A 19,424-nucleotide genomic window follows, 5' to 3' on the forward strand; every position below is an offset into this window, starting at 1 on the left:
TTATTTTTTAAATGTAGTTTAAATATTTAATTTCTCTTCAGTACAGATATGACTCACAGAACTTTGTAAAAAAAATATTGTCAAATTAAAAAAAAAATTTACATGGAGATGGCACAGTGTACTTCTGATCAAACAAGTCTCAGTTCGGATCCTTGTGGAGAGCTAAATATATTAATCTGAAATGAAATCCCTGAGTTGCCAAGGGCACTAACCAAGAAATAATTTTAAAATAGAGTGATTGCTCCTAGTTATATCTGTAATTCATCTCTAGGGAGTTCTTGCAATGTGAAACCACAAATCTACAAGTGCAGCTATCAAAACTAACAACCTTCTTCCCCACCGTAACATGCCAGGAAGCCATTTGAGTTGAGCAGACTAAGAAATATAGTAGAATCCTGAGATCAAAAGAAAAAAGCAAAAACAAAAAAAACAAAATACTGTTCTGCTAAAGAATCCAAATCCCAAGTGATGACTAAACAGATTATGGCAGACTTTCTACAGTTCCTGCATGAACTATTGTGATCCTGACAGGGTAACTTTCTTTCTAAAGGATAGTCTTAAGTCTTTTTCAGTTTTAGCACACATATATACAAGCTGTTAGATTTGTTTATAAAGCATCTATAATGAACACAACAGGTCTGATTACCCTTCAGTTAAAAAAAAAGGACATAAGTTGATTGTCATGCAAAGAAATAAAATCAGTACTTTGATTCATGCATCATTGATTCATGTATCACTTTGATTCATGTAACATTGAATAATGACTTGATGTAATGTTTGTTTTTAAAGGGAAACTCCGATGGTTTTGACAATTTTTGATATAATATTTGTTTTGATTTACAGATAATGAATATATGATTCTTTTTTTTTTCTTTGCAATAATAACTTAGCATTTGATGTTTTTCCGACGTAATTTTCCTGCGCATCCAAAACAGACTTTCACCGGGTTTCTATGTGACGTCACATAGGTGTTTTAATCTATTGACTTATTGTATAACAGGAGACCATACAGCAAAGTTTACATTCTTGTAAAAGAAATATATCTTCGTCTATGCAGTTAGATATAGATCTTGTAAGCAAAGAAAAAATGCGTATTAAAAGTAGATTTACATGCTTGACTAACCACGGCAGTCTGTATTGTCTCGCCAGACCACTCAACACACAACAAACACTATCGTTTGGTTCTCTTGTCATGACCGACTACACGTAGTCTCGAGTTATCTTATCTTATATAATACAGACGTTACTTAAGATAAGATAACTCGAGACTACGTGTACGGTCACGTAGTCTCGAGTTATCTTATCTTATCTTAAGTAACGTCTGTTTGTTTGAATCAGTCAGACACACGATCTATTTACTTCTTGGGACAGAGAAAGGCTTAGATGAAAAATGTAATTTTTTTTCTCGAGTTGATTATCCTAATGCTTTTAGATCTATCTATACATGTGTATATATATATATATATATATAACTGTATCATAGCTCTGGACTAGGCCGTCACTAAGCCAAACAGCTAATGTAAGAATGAAGCGATACGATTGGTCAAATCTAGTTTCTCTTTCAGAATTGTTGAGGGAAGTGACGTATGAAATAGCTTAAAACAAAATCTCTAAGAATCCTTTTTTTTTTTTAGATGTCAAGAATTTACTGACTAATTATTAAATATAAATGTTTCTAAGCATTTAAATAAAAAATGGTAAAATGTTTACTATTACAACTTTTTACGCAGAATTTAAATATGTCAATAACTCAAATTTGAAAAACCATTGGAGTTTCTCTTTAAATTAGCCACTTCCCTCCCTTCAAAGAAACAAAAACATAGCCTGATATAAACATCTTTGGAACACTTGCAAAATATTTGACATACTAAACAAAAACATGGCCTGATATAAACATCTTTGGAACACTTGCAAAATATTTGACATACTAAACAAAAACATAGCCTGATATAAACATCTTGTGAACACTTGCAAAATATTTGACATACTAAACAAAAACATGGCCTGATATAAACATCTTTGGAACACTTGCAAAATATTTGACATACTAAAAAAAAACATGGCCTGATATAAACATCTTGTGAACACTTGCAAAATATTTGACATACTAAAAAAAACATGGCCTGATATAAACATCTTGTGAACACTTGCAAAATATTTGACATACTAAAAAAAAACATGGCCTGATATAAACATCTTGTGAACACTTTCAAAATATTTGACATACTAAAAAAAAACATGGCCTGATATAAACATCTTGTGAACACTTGCAAAATATTTGACATACTAAACAAAAACATGGCCTGATATAAACATCTTGTGAACACTTGCAAAATATTTGACATACTAAACAAAAACATGGCCTGATATAAACATCTTGTGAACACTTACAAAATATTTGACATACTAAACAAAAACATGGCCTGATATAAACATCTTGTGAACACTTTCAAAATATTTGACATACTAAACAAAAACATGGCCTGATATAAACATCTTGTGAACACTTGCAAAATATTTGACATACTAAAAAAAAACATGTTTTACAGCTATTTGTCATGGATACATTAGAAAAACCTCCACTTCCTTGCAAAAGTCAAATTTAAAAAAAAAAAATCAACTATACTATAGTTATGTAGAATATGTAAAGGATATGGAGGTGCACACTGAGTGGTACCAGATGGATGCACTACAAATATTTGTACACTGTAAAATTCATTATCACTAATGAAATTGATGAATTTTATAAATATCTCATTGTGCATATTCAATCTCTGTTTTTATTAAACTAGCCGCACTCAAATCATTTGTTATCTTATCACAAGAAGAGTTAACCTGTTAGGAGGGACCCAGGAAACTAAAACCCTAGCAAATCGTTAATACTTGACAACAGTCCTATCCTTGATGCCAGTCAATTGTCTTCTGGGTTGTCTTCAATACTTTTCTTTTTGCAGCACCATATACTAAGTTGCTGAGAAATTGTGAACTTAAAACTTTTCTAAGGTAATTATGTTTGAATTTAATAATCTCATAAAATAATGCAAACTAAATGGATTAGTGTTGTTTTTTTTCTTTTTTAGTTTCTGATTTTTCAATATTTAAAAAATATGAATTCACTTTATTCATCAGAAGTGGCAACTATATAGGAGGCTCTCTGTGTGTTGAAAAACACTGATAAACTGGATAATTCTAGTCAAATGTGTATAAAAAAATAGAGAAAAATCTGCTTAGAAATAAATTTACAAATAATAACAGCATTATAATGTGCTAAATGTCAAAAATATAATTTCTAACATATTAACACCAACATAATTATGCTTTTGATTTCATAAACAGAAGGAAAAAAAAGGGGGAGGTGCATGTGAAATGTTAGAACCTTAACTCTAACTTTGATATAACTTTTCTTAAATCATATAATGAACATTAAGTATTGTTTGCATTAGAGAATCTATATTTCTATATGAATAAATATGACCTCACAAAATAAATTAAACTTTTGAGGAATTAAATAACAAAAACATATATATAATGTCCGACAAGTTTTACATCCATTGATAGATTTTGATAGATTTCTTTTTCAGGATAACATTTCAGAATGCTACAAACATACGTGCAAAATAGAAAAACAAAACAATAAAACTGTTTTACAAAATCACAGTGATTCTTTAACAGATATGGGACAGACACGAACAAAAGATTTGTTAAAAGTCACTCTTTAATTTCCATCTGCCGATATTACATAAATGGAATTACTTTTTTTCTGGTTTAAAGAAGGTTTGAAAAACAAAAGAGCTGCTGCCCTTGCTACCTGTGTACTGGAGATGAGGAGCGGGCAGGTGAAGGGCTAGAGGAGACCTTTCTGCCTTTCTCGTATTTAAACATTACGCTGAACATTTCCCCTCCAAACCGGTTGGCCAGCCACCTGTTTTTGATTACTGCCACTTTCAGGGCATCGCAGGCAAATGTAGCATCAAAGTTTGTGTGAACCGCTCTGCCCATTCCTTCAATGACAATGAGATCAGCCTCCTGTTCTTTGATGGCCACCACCAGGTGTTCATCTATTAGCCTGCAAAAACAAGTCAAGCATTTGGTTAAGTGCTAGTATAATCAACTTTTTTTTTTAATGGAAATGTAACGGTTATTAATTAATTAAATTACAACTTTAAAAAAAAAAAAAAGAAACTAATAACTTAATTTGAACTTTAAAAATCTTTTGTATATCATATGTAATGGGGAGGGGGTTATACAAATTTGTTACCATTTCTTACAAAGGGAGGGTTGTCTGAAGAATTTTACATAACAAAAAAATATTCTAATGAAATAACAAAACTTTTTTTTAGATTACTTTTTTCCTTTTAGCTCTTGTGTTTTATCACAGCACCTTGAGCCTACATTATGTTTGTCAACAGTGCTTTATAAATTAAATTATTATTATTAACAGGTAAAGTGGTTCCTTAGCTTTTGCGGGTCTGGGATAATTGAGTTTTGTTACCCTTTGTTGTAAGGGGGGAGGTTAAAGGTAAAAAAAAAAAAAGGTGAATTTTTGGTGTAACGTAAAATCCTAACGTTTCCTTAGTAAATGTTGCAACACATTTTCAAACTAACCTAAGGTCAAGACAAGGAGAACCTTGACCTGATTCCATCACCTTCAATCTACCATCTCGAATAGCTTCTTGTAGAATTGGACAAACATCACCGGCTTTTTTAACTACCCACAAAAGTTCACCATAAACAACATCATTTAGACTAGGCTGGGAATTAGCACACAGGATAACCTGAAGACAAGAATAGAGTTTTCAATGAGAACACGCAGCATTATTCTAGTAAACTATTATGAAAATAATCTGTACAATGTACAAGCCAGTACACAGACCTGACATTGTACTAAAACTGTGATCTAAGATTGTATTACACTTCTTAGTCATGCTTTTAAAAGTCAAGATGTTGATTGAATGGACTAGAATGATCCTTGATTCTGAACCTGCGTACATATATTAAATTAAAGAATAAATTATAAATAGTCTTTTTATGTGTTTTACAGTCAGTCAATTTGACTTAACACTCACAGACTGCAATTTTAGCCCAGGAGTGAGGACAAGTAATCTAGCTTCATATGTTTAAGGTACTCTAGGAGATTTCTTTTGTATGTTTTCTAGAGTAAAAATAAAATTCCCCTTTCAGACCTTGTGATCTTAAGACAGATGATGTAAAGATCATCTGTTTCTGTGGCCCACAGTTAAGAAGGGTGTCACAATGATTAACTGCCGTTACTTTTCCCCTACTAATGTCAAGTACCCTTTAGAGCTGGGTGGACCCTAAAGATACTGAAATTAAAAATCCGAGTCTTCACCAGGATTTGAACCCGGGACTCCTCGGTTTGGAAGCCAAGCGCTTTACCTCTCAACCACCATGCAACCCATATTTTCTAGAATGAAGATAATAACATCCTGTAGTTTAAACTTCTTACAGAAAGGATGGGTGGACTGTAGGCAGGAATCAAAGAACACATTCAAACAGTTTGCTAGTTGACCAGTTAGACCTTTTTATACATCAGAATAGTTATGCCCAAATAGTGACCCACAAGTCATGCAAGCCCTTGCTTCTGCTATCCAGCCCCTCGAAACACATGTTCAGTGCTTAATGAAGCTGCAAAGTTTCAGTTTCATTGGTCTCGATGACATTTTGAGACTTGTCAGACTCTTACATGGCTTTTAGGCTGAAAATCTTCTGAATGATTCACATAGCCTTTTTTTAAAGTGATAATCTAAGCATCTTTATCAGAAATAGTTTATGTTAGCACTGAACAAGTTTGTCTGGGAAAGTTGAGGAGATGCAGTAGCACAGATTCCAGTATATTATAACTCACATTTGTTCCTACAGATAACAGGTGTCTGGCAAAAGGAAATATTCCTAAAATAATGTCCATTCCAGAATTGTCGCAAAATATAACAGCACATCTGTATGGATGAGGCTGCGTAATCCTTGCCAACCAGGCATCAAAATCATCAAACAACCATGGCCTTTCTAGTAGGAAGAAAGAAAAAATGTTTTTACAATACATGTCATTTTTTTCCATCAAATAAACTTTGACTAAAATATTCTGGATGAAAATAATGTAAGGCCAAAACTAGTTAACATTCCAGTAGAAGTACACATTATGTATGGACGCAGGTCTAGACTGACCATTGCTCAAAACAGCTTCTACCATGATATTGTTATGGTTATGACCAGTGGAACAGTTTGTCCTTAAGGTTAGGAATGAAAAAAGCTTTTTGGTTATTGCACTGATTATGGTTATGACCAGTGGAACAGTTTGTCCTTAAGGTTAGGAATGAAAAAAGCTTTTTGGTTATTGCACTGATTATGGTTATGACCAGTGGAACAGTTTGTCCTTAAGGTTAGGAATGAAAAAAGCTTTTTGGTTATTGCACTGATTATGGTTATGACCAGTGGAACAGTTTGTCCTTAAGGTTAGGAATGAAAAAAGCTTTTTGGTTATTGCACTGACTTATTTCCCAATTTTTTAATGAGCTTGATTCAAAATGAAAAAAAGAGACTAAAACATTTTTTTAACTAAATCCAATATTGAAAAGGAAAAGCTAATTATTTTAATTACTGAAAAGCTGCAACCTACTTTGTAATTTAGCTTGAGCATCCTGCAAACTCATCTGTTGTGTTTCTAGTATACTGCAGACTTCTTTAGCGCCCCAGTCAAACACATTGCCAGCTAATATCCCCAAAGCCATCTCAAAATGTCTCTCACTAAGGGGCAATTCATCCAAGTATTTCAAGCGCTGAGGTAGCAGACGGAGTGCTTGTTCATTTTCAATTTGCTTTTGCTGTTCATAAAAAATAACATTTTGAAATTAATAAAGACCTGTTAGATATATGTTAAATAATATGTTTAACAGTGATTTACAAAATTACAATGCTATGAATAGCATTTATCTTCTCCTTGGAAGAAATGTCTGAAATTTAAAAGAAAAGTGAAATGTAACAACTTTATAAATAAGTGTAACCATAAATCAAACATAATTGTACACCACTTTACATAAATGTAAACCACATTTACATACCTGTAAACCATTTACATAACACATTAAAAAATATATATATATATTAAACATTGCAAGAATTAAATTACTTGCGATACATTAATAAAAGTTGAAAACTAACCAGCCCCGCCCCCCTCCCCTCTGTGAAGAATAGGTATTTTAAATAGCAATGTTATTGTCAAGATTAAAAGGTGTTGATATGTTTTAGAAAAAAAAAGACTATAGAAATTAAAATGTCATTGATACCTGAGAAAAAATGTCAGTGAATAATGACTCCTCCAAAAAGTGGGCACTTGTATCTAGTAGACTTCTTACTGTCAAAGAACCATAAGCACTAAATGAAAAAAAAAAAAAAGATCAAATATCTTAATCTAAATATACAAAGTTTAAATTCTAGTAGAAAATTATTTTTTTTTACTATGTACAGAGGACAGGACTAATTCTTCAATACAAGCAACTCTACCTGTTTTAAGTTTAATAAATACATAAATAAACTATAACTATGCTTTCATTTGAACAGAAATTGCGTGCTGTACAAACCAAGTGTCTCTTGTGGATAAAGTAGAAAATAAAATGTTTTTATGATAACGCAGGGTATAGCATGATATGAAGTCCCTTACCAAGGATTTATTTCAAGACTTTTCAATCTTTCCAGATATTTTTGAAGAAACTTGTCGGCTCTCTCTGTAGCATCCACTTCATGTGGCTGACTTTTGATGGCCAGCAGCCGTGTCTAAAAATTAAATTAATTAAAACTAAATTTATTGGAGCAACATAACATAACAACAATCTCATTTATTCGTGTAAACTTTCATTGTTTTTCTATTTGTGCTTTCACAAAATATTTACATCTATCCACTTATAGATATGTTCAGATAAATATTGTTTAGAAAATATAAATAATGCTGACAGAGAAAACTATTCATAACTAACATCTATGCCCTTGGAGCACGCATACAACTTTGACAGTGAGGCTTTATTTAAAAAGAGAAATAACTGGTTTATAAATTAATGGAATGTAAAATAACAAAAAGTATTACTTTGTTTGCCCCTTCTGCAAAACACTTCAGCCAATAGTCTCTGGCATCTTTATCCTGGGTTAAGTCCACTGTATCAGGGAAATAGCTAATAACATCTAGCAGAAGTGGACACGGCTGTAAAGCTCGCTCCAGTCGATTGATTTCAAGCATCGAAAACTAAATTGTAAAAAAATAATTTTATTTTAGATTTGATACAAAGGGGAGGATAGTTTGAATGGAAGTTAAAAGCAGATAACAAATGTAAAGCAAGCAGTGTGTTTAAAAAAAAACAATGTATAAGATTTATTTTATTCACTGCTTCTTACATATTTTATTTTATAGAATGTTGAAATTCTAATAAGTAGTATTTATGGTGCTTCTTTACTACACATAAAAAATAAATCCAACAAGTTTCCTTTTTTTAAAAAAATCAAGAAAGAACAAAAATGCAGATAACAAATGTAAAGCAAGCAGTGTGTTTAAAAAAAAAACAATGTATAAGATTTATTTTATTCACTGCTTCTTACATATTTTATTTTATAGAATGTTGAAATTCTAATAAGTAGTATTTATGGTGCTTCTTTACTACACATAAAAAATAAATCCAACAAGTTTCCTTTTTTTAAAAAAAATCAAGAAAGAACAAAAATGTGTGTTTACATTGTTAGTCAACTCCTGCATGAGGCTGACAGTCATATGTTTAGGACTGGCTAATCCAGAGCTGCCTGCCAGATTTTCACCCCATGAATAGCGCTCTGAATCTGTAAACAATTTAGTTAGAATATTTATTTTCAAAACATATTTTCGTTCTATCTACACATTAAACAAGTCACTAAATATTATCCCCCCCACCTAACTTTTGAACTCCAATGCCTTATTATTATAAGCTTGTGGTGCCCTGATGAGCTACTAAACAGAAGAAAATGAAGATAAAAAAGTGACACAATTATTTTTATCAAGTTATGTATGTGTGTGTGTTACATTTTAATCAATCATTATGATGTCAACTGTGACAGCATTTAAGGCAAAGCTATTGCATCCATGTCTCAAACACTTCCTTTGAAACTCTAATGGAGACAAGAAGAAATAGGGAATGTTAAATGTGAATGTCAAAGTTCGTAGACAACTCTGAGCTTTACATTGTGAATATGTGAGGCTGACATTTTAGTTAGTAAGCAGACATTTTTAGTCAATTCTGAAATAGCCCCTGATTGACAATTTTCTCCTGGTACATTCCCTGAAACATGCATGCAAAAGTATATTTGAAAAAATATTCACCTTCTTCTTCCATGCCTTTTAAAAATGCGCCAATAGCACCAAGGTAACCCTCATGACGGAGATAAAGAGCTTGTATTTCTCCCTAACAAAAATTAAAAGCAAGCAATAAGTTTAACTTTTATATTATTTTAAAACTGTTTATTATGAGACTAAGAAATTTAGACATTTTATTACCTTGGACCAAAAATTGATGGCAAATGTTATGGTGTGCATTGTAAATGGATGTCCTCTAATAAAAAATCCACCGAAATAAATCTTCTTGACATTGTGTATTTTGGCTTGCAGGTATGCAATCTGACCAATGTCATTGCTGATGCACAATAAAAGACTGCGAACTACATCCTCTTTCTTAAAAGTAGGGGCTGTAATGCAAAAACATGAAGAGAACTGAAGTGACGAAATGATGAAAGAATAAGAACAACATAAATTATTGCATAAAACATCTTTTTTTTTTAACATTAATATAAATAAAATACTTTAAATTAAATAAATCTGCAAGTTTAAAAAAAAGTTCTCAATAATAAAATCATTCATAATTATTATCAAATGGCAATGATTAAAAGTGCTAAGGATTTCAGTAAAAAAAAGTATTTTAATAGAGTTCTAAAAGTAACTTTAATAATGGTGTTTTATTAAGAAACTCAATTAGCAATGTCATTGTTTTTGTGTTTTTTATAAAAACCACCAACATGAGTTGAGCCTGCTTCAACTTCATGAACGTAAAGCCAATATAAGGTCAGTCCATTTAAAGTTGCTGTAGGTGAAATAACCTAATTAGTTTTGTGTGATATTTGCTTTATTAAATTCTTGTAAGAGAGTTATTTATCTTGACCAAATATTTTTGTTTTCTTAATTGTTATTTAATCATGTATCTAAAATGTGTTTACAATTATTCAGAGTGCAAACGTACAAACTATTAACAAATGTTGAAAATCTGCTTACAGTTTTGAGCGGTATCTTTAGTACATCTGGCAGCTTTACCAAAACTGCTGGCAATGACATCACCACCGAGTCCAACAGCATTGTAATCTCCACCATAGATATCTTTAACCAGCATGTCCACAGACTTGTGGTCACCTTTTTCTGCCAACTCCAAGAGGTCATCAAATTCCTTTAACAGATTTGAAACAAATTTCTTAAGAATGAAAATTCTTTAACTATCAATACATTTTTTTTTTTATATATGTATAAAACTACTGGCAGAAATACATTTAATAAAAAGCATGCTTTTTCATACAACTGTCCAGAGTCCAAGTAGAACTTAATTGTAGACATGTTTAAGTCTAAGTTAAAAAAAAAATAATCTGTAGAATGGATTCTAAAGACAGAATAGCTTTATTTTTTTCTGTTCAGTATTCTGTAGCTACTCATCTATAAACATTAATTTTTTATTTTTATACAAATTACTACTGGTACATTATTAGACATTCATTATGTAAGTTGTGTGTTTCCTGTGCAGCTTAGTGTGAATGTGGAATGGTGTGAATGCACGCTGAAAGAGGTAGAGAGAGATATAGATGGAGTAATGTGCACCAATACTATTGACATTGTTTTTACACCATAGCAAGATTAAATTTGCAGTCCAATGTATTCATTATTAAAGTGTCTTATCTGCTAATAAAAATGGGGAACAGTTAACAAGCACAATATGTAGAAAATGTGATAAGAATAAATAAATAAGTTTTTCTATACTGTTGATTCTTATTAGGATTATCTTCTACCATATATGTAACTTTATAGTATTAAATATAATAATAATAATTTAATTGATAAAGCACGTTAACAAACATTATGCAGGCTCAATGTGCAGTACTAATATTTCAGATGTAAACACAAGAGTTAAAATGACAAACTTATTAAAAATAATTTGGTCAGATAGGTCTTAACGTTCTTCTTGAAAGTAGTGAAGCATGTGGTCTGTCTAAGATTAATGTGGAGCGAGTTCTAAACCTTTGGTCCATGCACTGAAAAAGCCAGCAAACCATAACTTTTGAGAGAGGAACATGGCACGACTAGAAGCATTGAGTCCATGGAGCACAGGGCTCTCAGAAGGACATATGGAGTAATCACTTCAGAAAGGTACAAGGGCATTTTTTGGTTTCACATGCACTGATGACAAACCTATACCATATCTCAAGTCATATACATTTACAATAAGAAATGTTAAATACATTATTTTTTTATTTTTTTTTTTACAGATGTATAGCTTGTTTTACCTTTGCTGAAGTCAAAAGTGACCCCAGGCCCCAGAAAGTTCCTCCCCCAGTAGAAGTGCCACCAATTCTTTCAAATTTGCTTTCTGATTCTACCTTGATAAGAAAAATTACAAAACTTTAATACTACTTCACAATCAAAAGGAAATAAAATACTTTACAAAACAGAAAACAACAAAAATTAATAAAATATCCAAAAAGATGTTCATCTAGAGCTAGCAGATACTTAAATTGTGTTTCATTAATTACATTCACTTACAAAGACTATGATTGAGACAAATGATATAAATACATAAATTTAGAAAGAGAGAATATGAGTTCATCAGTTTCCATAAAACAATCATATTTGAGCAGTGTAATACCAATTATCCTACACAGATTAATATCTAAGCTTGAGTCAGAACTAACTAGAACAAATTAAGTATCTTACATTAGAGTAAATGCTATCAAGATGTTAAGGGTTATCAACTATTAGTTACCTTACATAGACTAACACCTGAGCCAATGTTAACTAGAAGGTAAGGAAATATGTCCGAGTCAACTCCTTGAAACTTGTACTCTGGGTTCCCATGTCTCAAGTAGCAAAAAGCTTCATCAGCAATATTCTTCAGAAGAAAATTACATCCTTTGATGAGACACTCCATTTCATCTTCTTTGTCCACCCTGCCAAACATAAATTCAAACACTGTAGTAAGCTTTCTTTTGGTTTGTTATTCCTCTTGTTTAAATACACAAATCACATAAATTAAATTAAATTATGGCTTTTATATGGCACTACTTTCATGCTTATAGCATGCTCAGAGCGTTATGGTCCAATCTCATTTGTGGACCAGTGGGTGGAGGGGGTATCTGGGAGAAGTATTTCCGTGCTGCCTTTAGGCGCTCAGTAAACACAACTCTGCTCGAGTTGGATGTTGAACCTTGAGCCCCCATTATAGGCAGCCAAGCCAAGCCAAGTTCAAGCGTACTTAGCCTCTCGAACACGACTCCCACATACACTTAAATCTCATTATTCTAGCTTCAATGTTTGCTAAAGCCCAAAAAGAACAAAAAGCCATTAGCATAGCATATTCATGAGCTTGAACAAGACAACAGAAATAAGTTTCAAATAGTAGAGATTTAAATACAATAAGCTTTATCTGTAAATAATAATTTGGCAAGTTTTCTACAATTTTAGAATCCAGTAGATGACAACTGCATTTTCAGCTAACATAATGCATAACGATCAACCACTCTGATTTTTTCCTAATCAGGTACCCATTTAAGCTCAGTAATCTCAGTAGTTTCCCCAAATATTGACCATCATTAGCAATGGAGCCCCTGCAAAACATATCACCATCTAAGGATCCATGACTTGCATATTGGTGGTACGGTGACAGTCCCTGCCCCTTGTGTCTAAAATCACAATCATAGACGGACTAGCTTATGATAGCTGGTGACTAACAAATAGAGACTGCTGATGCTATGCATTGAAGTCATTGTGTTTAAAAAAAAAATGGAACTTAAGAAAAGTGAAAAGTATTTTTCCCAATTAAGGTCACCAAATGATCAAAAACAAAGTGTACACTTTCACCTACTGCACTCCCAGTTTCCTGTTGATGAGCTCAGTGTACTTGTACGCACCTCCCCCAGTCACTTTGATGACCTTGTCCAGCATGGAATCACGGGACTGGATCAGATTGGCCTTGATAAAGTCCAAGCATGTTTCGATGTACTTGGTCTCAAACTTCACAAAATGGAGACGAACAATCTCCTGGTCTGTCTCAGAAACATTATAAATTGAACTCTGAAAAAGATTATTTTTAAAAGCTTTATGTAAAAGAGCAGACACAAATTTTAATGATGTTTCTCAAAACAATGAACAGATTATGTCTGTTCTAATAACTTCAATAACTTTATAATAGGACTTTCATTCAGAGAAAATTTTTTTTTCTCATGTGCTATATTTGTAATAAAGCATTTGATTCTATAAATTAAATTGCTTTTTTAATTTATGATTTATTCTTGATAACAAAAATATCAATAAAAACATAAGTGCTTCTAAAATCCAACACAAAAATAAAACTGAAGACAGAACTGAGTTTGAGTTTCATTGTTGTTAACTGAACTAATTCCGATTGTCTAATATGGTACTAAGTCCAACAATAACAAAGTATTTTTAAAAAGGCCACATTACTATTAAGAAGAATGGTGGCCGAGTAGTTAAGTGTTTGGCTTCCAAACCTGAGGTATCAGAGTTGAATCATGATGAGGACTGGGACTTTTAGGGCACCTCTGAATCCAACCAGCTCTAAAGGGTACCTGACATTAGTTGGGGAAAAGTAAAAACAGTTGGTCATTGTGCTGGCCACATTAAGATAGATATAGATTGCAAGGTCTAAAGGGGGGACATTACTATTAGAGTTGTGGCAGCTGAGTGCTGAAGTGTTAGGCTTCCACTTTGAGGGGTCTTGGGTTCAAATCTCTGTGAAGTCTGGGATTATGAATTTCTAGATTTTTAAACGCTCCTGAGTCCACTCAACTGATATTACTTGGAGAAAGTAGTGTCAGTCGGTAATTGTGCTGGATACATGACACCCTGGTTAACTGTTGGCCCTTGAACCAGATAACCTTTACATCATCTACCCAATGGATCATGAAGGTCTGAACCTGCTTCTACTTACTTGCTGTGTAAACTACTTACAGAGTCTGGCTCATCAAAGACCATTGTAGATTTTTTCTTCACCAGAGAACTGTAGGCAACTTTAGCTAGGGAACCACCTGAACAAAAAATTACAATTAAAACAAAGTCTTGTAGCTGCATAGAATAGTTTGTTTGCTTACAATATAATAAATATAATATAAATATACATAAAGATTCAGGAAAGCAAAAGATTTATGAAAATAATCACATTGAAAAAAACAACAACTTTACCAATATCTATAGCGAATCTTTTTGCATTTCTGATATTATGAAACACTTGCTCTGTGGGTAAGTCTATACATCTAGCATAGCTTTTATGAGCCATTTTAAAATACTAGAATTCAGTTGGCTGAAAAATAATAAACAACATTAATAACACATTATTTGGGAATTACTGAAAACAACCTAAATTTTAAAATAATAACAAATATGTACTTATCCTTAATTTTCAGAATCTAAAAAAATGCATAAATATGTTACAGCCTAAGCCTGAAATCAGCCAATTAGCGAACTGGCCGGCCAATTCACAAAATAACCATTATCGCTTCACGTTGATTGGCTAATGTGCTAAATAAGTGGCTATTTTGTGGTTTAACCAGCCAATTCGCACAATGGCCACACTTCTGGCTTTGGACCTAACATAAAAATTATAAATTTTTTTTTAATATTAACTTTTGTCATGAAAATCACAGATTCTGTTTGTTCATTTTTTTTAATTGTTTGAAAGAGAAATATCTTCAAAAGCACTAGTTCTTGATGCTTGATGATATCAAAATGTGACATGAACAATTATCACTTTTTTTTCTCTATAGCCTATCAAGAGCAATTTCATTATTTACTGAAGACCTACGTAGTGAATAAGGTAAAATCTTTCTTCTGTAATAGATAAATAGTCCTATCCATAAGTAAAGCATTCAACTAATTTCCTTAATTTTTTCTCAATTACTATAGATTATGTTTATTAGACTAAATACTATAAATTGTAAAGTTAGTAGGCCCACATATATGAGTTCTGACCTCTCAATTACTGAGATAACAACCTGTGGATAGTGGCAGACTACTTCAGTTTGGCACTTGAACTATTTAAAAAAAACACATGCAAATCATTGTGATAACATTATTTGAATGTAGGCCCAGTTAGTATTTTATGTTATAAATAGTTGTTATGTGTTTTGCAATGGAAAATAACATGAGTTCCAAAAGTATTTTTACTAATCATATTCATGTACACCAAGACCTAAAAATGAAAAGTGTCCTCCTAAAAATGTAAAGTGTCCTCCTAAAAATGTAAAGTGTCCTCCTAAAATCGTAAAGTGTCCTAAAAGTCCAAACTAGGTTCCATTAAACCTAAAAGAAATAGATCGAAATGAACTAATCCAGCTCTTACATTTTAATTTTTAAATATTACCCAAATTACACACACAAAATGAATTCACTATAGTTATGCTAATTTTACAACTCAATCATTCATTATTTCTTTAAAAGAGAAGATTATTGTATCATCAATTTATCAATTAATAATATTGCTTTAAAAAAATAAAAATAGCTTTTTTAAACCAGAAATGAAAATACTATTGGAATCAGATGAAAGCAATCAAAATAAAATAAATCAATTAGCAAAATAAATATTGAGTACTTCCAATATCCTTCCCTAACTTTTTATGAGATTATTGCTGTTACTTTACGTGTCAAAAGTGATACACGAGAAGCAGACCAACTAAAGCTAACTTTTTCAATTTCGAACAGCAACAATCCTCATGATATAAAGCTGAAATGACTTTTTCCAACAAAGTTGTAGATCTCTGTGTCAGTCCCATCTTTCTGAGAAAATATATTTTTATTTCAAAATCTCTATTCCACTCAGAGTGTTTGACAGCTTCATTCTGCACAAAATTTGATTCAGCAGTTTGACAACTTTGTAGCAAAAGAAAGTTTTTGTTATTTTTCTATATAGACATTTGTTACAATACAAAAACATCCTCTTGATGACAACAGTGGTTGTCGAAAATAAAAACTTCTATCCTTGATGTGAGGGTCTCAATTTCGGATATAATGGACTTCTGATCATCAAAAATGTTAAATTGTAATACTTATGACATTGCTAAACACTGACTTGATTAAAAGTTTGTATGCATGATGAGGAACATGCCCACACAAATAAAGAAATGCCAGTTTGGTTCTAAAAACAAAGCAAAAAATGCAAAGGTTTAAAGTTTAAGATGGATAAAATTATGAATTTAGACGGCAAAGCCAGAGAGAGACTTGAAGCATGGCAAGATATTTTTTCTGTAAGTGCCTACCAGCAAGATAGAAAAGAACAACCTGGAGAAGCCATTGCTTTACAAAGGTTGCAAAACTTGACATGATTCTAGACATAACAGGTACTCTGTTATTCTCTACAAAACTACCTGACTTTTTTGTTCAAATCAAGGATGAGGTACATCACTCAAAAAATGTGTTCAAAAATCTTTCATGAAAAGTTACTTCCTTTCTTTACCACAACATTAACAAGTTTCATAGAAAGGTCATTTCAGTTTTTAGCCGGGATTGGGGGGTGGGGGGAAATAAAAGATTTGTCGAAAGAGACTAAAATAGAATTTTTTTTGAAAATATGCCTTTGATTCAAGCCATCCTATAATTGTTGTATAATTAATTTTCATTTAATTTTTTTATTTTTTTAAAAAGCTATGAAAAAAAAAAAAAGAACATTGTGAGACCATTACAATTTAATACTTTCAGGTCTGTGAGTACCTGCTCCCCTGCAAAATGTTATACCACCAAAGACTCAGAACTAGAATAGTTTTAAAATAGATGTTCCAGATCTACTATCTTACGATCAGCAGACATTCAGCAAAAGACATTTCATACCATTAGTATAGAAAAGTGGTCTTCAACAAAGGCACTAGCGCCCCGGGGGAGGGGGGAAATTTCGTGAAACTGGGGTGTGCTGGGAACTAACTAAAGAGCGGTGGGGCACTGTGCATGATAAACAAACTAAGTAATACGCTTTTTAGATTACAGTTCTTTTTATCTACATATGAGAATGTATTAATACGTTTGTAAATGTTAATTTGACATACAACGAAAACATTGACAGTCAGTCATGAGGAAACGTTACTACTGTGTATAAAGGAATCTCTCCAAAAGTTTTATAGCATTGCCACCAGATAAAAAGTATTCCAATGTTCTACTTTGCATGATAACATTTTCAAATGAATTTATGAAACTATGTCGCCTTCACAAACATAAAGCAATATCCAAACAGTAATTTAAGAATATTTATGAACAATTGAAAAATTTTTTACTATTCAAAAAATATTTTCAAAGAAAAATGGCTATTAGATGCAGAATATGTTTTAGTTTCCTCTTAGAAAATCACATAGCATTTTTTTTGCCAAAGAAAAACAACAACAAACAACAACAAAATAAAAAACAACTTAAAATAAAAGTCTTATGATGTTGTTTGAACATAGATAAAAAAAAAAATTAATATTGTTAAAAACTTATCTGTGACACAAAAAGATTATATAGAATAAAGAAAATCCAGATCTCTCCACTATTCACCTTATGAGTTGTGACACACAAGCAACATCTTGTTAATATTTAAGCCGGCAATTTCATTCCTATTTGAATCTAATTATAACAATTGTAAATAAAATACAAATCCATGCCAAAACTAAGCTCATCTTTCAACAGTTTTGTGAAACAAATGAAGAGCAATATGTTAAAATCTTATTGTAGACTGAGGTTCGCTGGATTTGGAAAGAGAGTCTATTGCTCGTTAAGCCTAAAAATAGTAGGTCCTAGTGTTCAATAACTTACAAAGGGGGCTATTCAAAAGGATTTGACAATGAAATTCATTTCTATGTACTTTGTACTCCTTTGGATGCGCTTAGACAGCTTCTAAAGCCTAACTGGCTAACTTAGGCTTAGAGTTTGGTAAACCTTAGATTGAGAGATGCCTTTTATTTTATGGCTTTATACTATTAACAGCTTGAGAAGTTGAGTGAAAGTCAACAATATGAATCTAGAATCTAGACTATAGTAGTATAGAATCTAGACTAGAGATTTCACTAATTTAAGGTTGCTGATCAATCTTAGCTTTAGTCTTAGTTAAGACTTACATTTAGAATCTAGTCGCTTTAACTTTAGTTTTTAGTACGTATTATCCCCCCCCCTTCCCTCCATTGGTCACGTAGGTGATACTGACAAGGTGTGCTAGTCATTTTCGTTTTTAGTACAGTATTATCCTCCCCTTTCGACTCCCGTGGGGGTGCCTAAGGGGGTGCGAGAGCATCCTCATTGCACTGTGCGGAGTTGTAAAAAAAGCTCCCACAACCTTGTCACAATCCAGGAGCTGTTCCTCAAGGGGCCGTTACATAAATGGCGTGTCCCGCACAGTTAGCCTGGTATAGAAAAGGAAAATGGCGAGGGTCTTAGTGTATGCTGTCTCTTGCCGCGAGTCTGACTCACCCCTCAGACAGAACAGTGTACATTGTTCTCATTCAGGCCGGTGAGAGGGAGCTCTTGTTCACTTTTGCAGGCCTAGAGTTCCAAGAGCCGAAGGCTCAACTCTACCTGACAGTTTAAGAAGAAGAAGAATCCTCCCCTTTCCTCCCTAGGTGATACTGACCGGGTATGCGATATATAATATATTATATATGCGCACTTTCACACTTAGCCTGACTTATGCCTTATGCCTTAGCCTGCCTATTATGTAATGTCTTGTCTTAGTCTTAGGTTGTAGATCTATTTCAACTATTTGATAATTTGTATAATAATTTAAATTATTTTAAATAATTATAATATAATAATTTAAATAATTATAATAATTATAATAAGTTTAAATAAGGTCGGTTGATAAAAGAGGTAAAATAGATAATGATAAGGTCTAGATCTAGAAAAAAAAGCAGATACTAACAGATCTAGATCTTTTACTAGGGCACACGCTCGAAGCTGCTTGATACTTTATCTAGTATAGATCTAGAATCTAGATCTAGAATCTATAATCTATACTAGTAGATAGATCTAGCAATACAGATCAGACTACAAAGCCAATTGTTTCGTTCCTATTTTTGTTTTTATTAATTTTTTTAGATACATTCACCAGAGCGTAAATATATGCCAGTGTCATCTACAAATGCCATTCTATCATTAAATATATATAGGTCTGTGC

At 32.3% G+C, this 19,424-nt stretch overlaps 1 protein-coding gene across 3 annotated transcripts; it reads right to left on the reverse strand.

Annotated features, from left to right (window-relative positions):
- LOC106057144 (4'-phosphopantetheine phosphatase-like) lies at positions 1–19,311 on the reverse strand. 3 transcript variants are annotated; one of them, XM_056011869.1, is made up of 18 exons: positions 19,170–19,311; positions 15,266–15,327; positions 14,480–14,597; positions 14,249–14,325; positions 13,143–13,351; positions 12,045–12,228; positions 11,569–11,661; positions 10,295–10,463; positions 9,527–9,714; positions 9,353–9,434; positions 8,735–8,835; positions 8,096–8,251; positions 7,676–7,788; positions 7,302–7,389; positions 6,635–6,839; positions 5,867–6,024; positions 4,606–4,775; positions 1–4,066 (listed from the first exon to the last, which is right to left on the reverse strand). In XM_056011869.1, exons 3-18 carry the CDS (start codon positions 14,571–14,573, stop codon positions 3,805–3,807), a joined length of 2,349 nt encoding a protein of 782 aa, XP_055867844.1. In that variant the 5' UTR covers positions 14,574–14,597; positions 15,266–15,327; positions 19,170–19,311; the 3' UTR covers positions 1–3,804. The 3 variants fall into 3 exon arrangements, with proteins under 3 accessions (XP_055867844.1, XP_055867842.1, XP_055867845.1); XM_056011867.1 differs by lacking the exon at positions 15,266–15,327; XM_056011870.1 differs by lacking the exons at positions 15,266–15,327; positions 19,170–19,311 and adding an exon at positions 15,099–15,225.
- Positions 19,312–19,424: the final 113 nt, after the last annotated feature.

Source organism: Biomphalaria glabrata, chromosome 15 (genome assembly GCF_947242115.1).
Source record: "Biomphalaria glabrata chromosome 15, xgBioGlab47.1, whole genome shotgun sequence".
Classification (NCBI taxonomy): domain Eukaryota; kingdom Metazoa; phylum Mollusca; class Gastropoda; family Planorbidae; genus Biomphalaria; species Biomphalaria glabrata.